The 4,574-nt window shown below is 51.3% G+C and overlaps 1 protein-coding gene across 1 annotated transcript in view; it reads right to left on the reverse strand.

Annotated features, from left to right (window-relative positions):
• Positions 1–263: 263 nt before the first annotated feature.
• LOC104470394 (ammonium transporter Rh type C-like) overlaps positions 264–4,574 on the reverse strand; it is a gene marked incomplete at its 3' end in the record, with an annotated part of 6,254 nt that continues 1,943 nt past the window's right edge. The window contains 8 exon segments of the mRNA XM_010085295.1: positions 264–305; positions 308–381; positions 912–1,048; positions 1,405–1,542; positions 2,228–2,394; positions 2,756–2,903; positions 3,024–3,174; positions 3,653–3,839. Of these exon segments, the coding sequence (XP_010083597.1) occupies positions 264–305; positions 308–381; positions 912–1,048; positions 1,405–1,542; positions 2,228–2,394; positions 2,756–2,903; positions 3,024–3,174; positions 3,653–3,839 (1,044 nt within the window).

The raw sequence follows: 4,574 nt of genomic DNA on the forward strand, positions 1-4,574 counted from the left end.
CCTGGCACACTGCTCGGCGCCGATCGCCCCTTTTCTCCGAACCCATTTGAGCTTGTTTCCCCCTTGGCTGCCCAGTTCCCCCTGCTCCTCTGGGCTTTGGGGTGGTCCCATCTGCAGGGCGCCCAAACGGGAGCAATCCACGGGCTGCCACCCTCGCAGCGCAAGCGGGACGGAGGCATCCAGCCGCAGGCAGTACGTGGGTGCCTCCATTCCAGCCACCGGCTGGATTCAGCCCTCCGCTCTCTGTGCGCCCCTCTGCTTACCCACAAGGGCCCCTCCGGCGAAAGCCATCAGCACTGACACCAGGCTGCCTGGAACCCTCCTTGGATGCTGGGTGTCCGCGTCTTGTACGTGCCAGTGAAGTCAAATGCCTTGATGAACCTGCGGAGGGCAGAGATGGCGAGGATTGCTCCTGGGAGGAGATAGTCCCCAGCTCTGGAGGAGCCACATTGCCCTGCTCCCTTGGGCACTCCTCCCAAGCCCCATCCCTCTTCTGCAATGGACCAGGAGAGCGTCGCAATGACACCAAACACCACTCACTTCCTTCTCCTCTGGCCCCTGGCAAAGCTTTGCCTAGGAGGAACCCAAAATACAAACAATTCTTTTGTCTTTCAGACCTTGAGCCTCACCAAAACAATGCGGGGATGGAGGGAGGAGCACTTCCCCACCCAGGGTGCCCCAGAGTAATGCCAAGCAGTAGGGTTGTGGCTCACTTTCTGAGGCCACCATAATCTACAAGAAATGAGTCTTTCACACTTCAGTAAGCCTGACACACTCAGTGCACTCCCTTGGTTTTGAGGGGGAGAGGGGAACTCTGGACAATTAACAAGGGTTATTAATTACTTCTTGCTCCCAGCCCAAAGAGGCCCAGATAAAATCTATTCTCAGGGAAGAGTCTGAAGCTGTCTTACCCTTCCTTTCCATATACATCCTCTGTGGCTGCAGCTGCAGTGATGGCCCCCACAATGCCCCCAATAAGGCCTGGCATGGCATGGAGGTTGTGGATGCCACATGTGTCCTGGATGTGCAACCTGGACTCCAAAAAAGGCTGAGGGGAAGGGAGGTAGAGAGAGATCAGGGACATGAGCACAGCCTCAGAAAGGGTTAGTTCCTTCCATGGAAGACTGGGGTAAGCAGAGAAGGAAGAATGATATTGTGTCCCATTAAAGAGCTAAAGGCTTGTAGACAAAGATGTGAGCCAAACTCAAGATAAAACAACAACATATCCTCCAAACACTCTCCTGTTGGGAGACTGAACCTTCCCGAGCATTTTGGGGCAGTAAATGGAGTCAGAAGTGCATCTACGTAAGGGATGGTGGGAAGCAGGAACCCTCAAAGTGAAGTGAATCCATTTCTGGTGTCCTTAGCAGGACCAGGGCTGCAGACCCCCAGAGCAGCACTCACCGTAAGGTAGACATACCCCACTGTGGACACGATGCCACAGATGAACCCAACAATGAGGGAGCCATATGGAGTCAGCATCATTTCCGCGCTGGTGCCCACAGCCACGCCGCCTGCCAGTGTTGCATTCTGGATGTGGACCTGCAGAAATAACAGCCCTGTCTTGGCATCTTGGGGAGACCGCTATTGCTCAGGGATGGTGCAAGTGGTAAAGCGGGAGCATAAGCTCTGAAAATGCTTCCAGAGGAAATATCATGTCTGATTTTCCTGCTTCTTGGTGAAAAACAAGAAAGAAGAGGCAGCCTGTCTGTAGCACAGGCGCACATAGACTCCCACTCGCTGTACCACACACATTCTTTGCATCCACAAATCTGGGTGGGGAGTTGTCATGAGACGGAAATTGTCTCACCTGTGTGTCACGCAAGCTCTGCTGTCACAGAGACATGTCACCCACACACATAACATGTACAAGTCAGCCCCCCAATTGCTCATGAGCTGCGGCGCAGGCCCTGCTCAGCTCTCTGGAGAGCGCTGCAAAACACGGCTCTGCAACATGCCCATCAGCAGCTCTCGGGGCAGAGCAAGTCCAGTCCCTGCTGTGACAGGTCCACCATGTGCAGGGCATCACCCTGCACCTCAAGCACTGCAGGACTCACTTCCCATCTGCTTAAAGCCTCTGGGTTTCTGCCTGGATGCTGGTTGCACCATCACACCCTGAAATCCAGTATCTGTTCAGCAAAGGACAAGTGCCAATCGTTTCCTGGACACTTGATTAGCCTCATTATAAGTCCTCTGGGCAGCGCCCAGCTCTCTGCTCCCAGCTTACCATGTCAAGCTTGCCTTTCTTCTGCAGCATGCTGGAGAAGGCCATTGTGGTGAGGACACAAGCAGCCAGTGAGCAGTAGGTGTTAATGGCAGCCCTGTGCTGGGCATCCCCATGCTCAGAAATTGCTGAGTTAAAACTGGGCCAGTACATCCATAGATACAGGGTACCTGGTGGGATGGGGAGGAGGGGACGAAGAAGGGAAAGGGAAAAGAGAGAATACAGGGACTGAAAAAACTTCTAAAGAAGATCTTTCTGCACAGGGGCAAGTCTAATCCCATAGTGCTGCTGCCCCAGAGCTGCACCCCCCATGGTGGGACCGGCATCAGGAGGGGCTGGCAGAGAGGGGGAACCAAAATGTGTCCTTGTCTTCCCAGGCACCATTTCAGCCCAGACACTGATGAAGGGAGCTGAGTAGCTCTGAGAGGTGGAAGACTGGGATACAGAGCTTCTGAGCCCCAGATCCTGGTTTCAGTTTGGTTCTCCTAGAGACACAGGAGGGACCAGCCTTCTGCAGATCAGCCGACTCACCGATCATAGCGAAGAGGTCCGAGTGGTACACGGAGCCCTGCTTGTCCTTACTCTGCTCCAGGTTGGGTCTGTACAGGATGCGTGTCACTGTGAGGCCAAAGTAGGCTCCGAAGGTGTGAATGGTCATGGAGCCACCCGCGTCCTTAACCTGCAGTCATGGGAAAACAGAGGTTTGCTTCTCTAATCGCCACTTGTTTTGGAGCTGAGGTCTGGTTTGCCACACGGAAAGGAAGGAACAGAACCAAGTGGGCGCTGCCTAAAGCCTTACATGAAGCAGGTTGAGGAGGATGTACTCATTCACTGCAAAGAGTGTGACTTGAAACAAAGTCATGACGAGGAGCTGTATGGGGCTGGTTTTGCCCAGGATGGCTCCAAAGGCAATGCACACAGAGCCCACACAGAAATCAGCATTGATCAGGCTGGAAAAGAGGAAGGATAATTGTGGTTTAGTGAGGAAATACTCTTCTGTAACTCACTCTCACCCACCCCCATCTCAAGACATCCCACCTGAAGACAAACAGCTGATTAGGAGCCAGCCCTGGATTTCCCACTGACCTTCCTCCCATTCTGACATAGTGTCCAGGAAAGGAGTTTTCCCACAAATTATTTAAATAATGTGTATTATGTATGTTCTCAGCACTGGCATCCATGGTGCTTGGCTTGGGACTAAGGGATGATGCTTGTCTCACTTTTTCCTTTGAGCAGTACCACCATCATGGCAAGCACCTTCCGGCTCAAAGGTGGAAAACAAGTGGAGGTATGCGGAGGGAAGACAACATTTTAAAGATTCAGTTTGCATGTAGCAGAGGGACAGGCACAGCCAGCTGCTTGGCTCCTATCCCAGCTCTTCCACAGGCCAGTCAAAAGGTGGCATCCCAGAGCCCATCTCCTCCTTACTTCTCCACTCCAATGAGGATCTTCCCGCTCTTGAAAGAGTGGAACCAGCCTTGCATCAGGAGAGCCCACTGGATCCCAAAGGCAGCAAGGAGGAAATTGAAACCTACAGCTCCGAATCCATAACGCTTGAGGAACATCATAAGGAAGCCAAAGCCCACAAAGATCATCACGTGGACATCCTGGAAAGCTGTGCAGAGGGAAAGGACCATCAGATCTGTGGGGAAGGCAGAGCTGCAAGTGCTGTTTGAAGTCAGCAGTGAAAGGAAACCAACCACATCAGTGGCAGTAGGGGGGGGAATTCAAGTGAAGATGTGTGTTTGTCCCATGACCCCACATTTCTAAGTCTGAAAATGGCTCAGCTTTTGGAAACTGGCTTTTGGTTAAAAGGCTCAGTCTTGAAAGTAAAAAAAAGTTTATTAAAAGCTGCACGCAAGAGAAGACCAGAGACTGATGGAGTGTACAATGGAAAACATTTTCCTGTTCAAATTGGTTTTTTTCCTTTTTATAAAAAACTCAGAAGATATAATGAAAAATGAACAGTAAAGTTTTGTTAAAAACACGTGAATGGTCATTTTGGGTAGGTCCATCCAATCCAGGGTCCTGATGATGGCTCAGAGCAAGAACAGTACAAGAACAAGTGAGGTTTACAAATATATTTTTAAATGCCGCTGAAATCAGTGGCAAAATACCCTTGAGACCAGGATCCCACCATGTGAGATTTAGAGTACTTAAACCAGAGAGACCCAGTTCTTCCCACAAATGCTCCGACCTGCTAACTTGAGACCCTCAGATGCCCTTCCCCGAGGGAAACCAAACCTGTGTGAGCCTCTTGAAAGAACTGCTCAGTGCAGTAAACCTGCTGTACTTTTTAATGCTGCACATTTCTATCAGATAAGCATCGCTTTGCAGTTAAGTGAGCTGA

This window comes from Pterocles gutturalis, unplaced genomic scaffold, assembly GCF_000699245.1.
Source record: "Pterocles gutturalis isolate BGI_N339 unplaced genomic scaffold, ASM69924v1 scaffold49100, whole genome shotgun sequence".
NCBI classification, from domain to species: Eukaryota; Metazoa; Chordata; class Aves; order Pterocliformes; family Pteroclidae; genus Pterocles; species Pterocles gutturalis.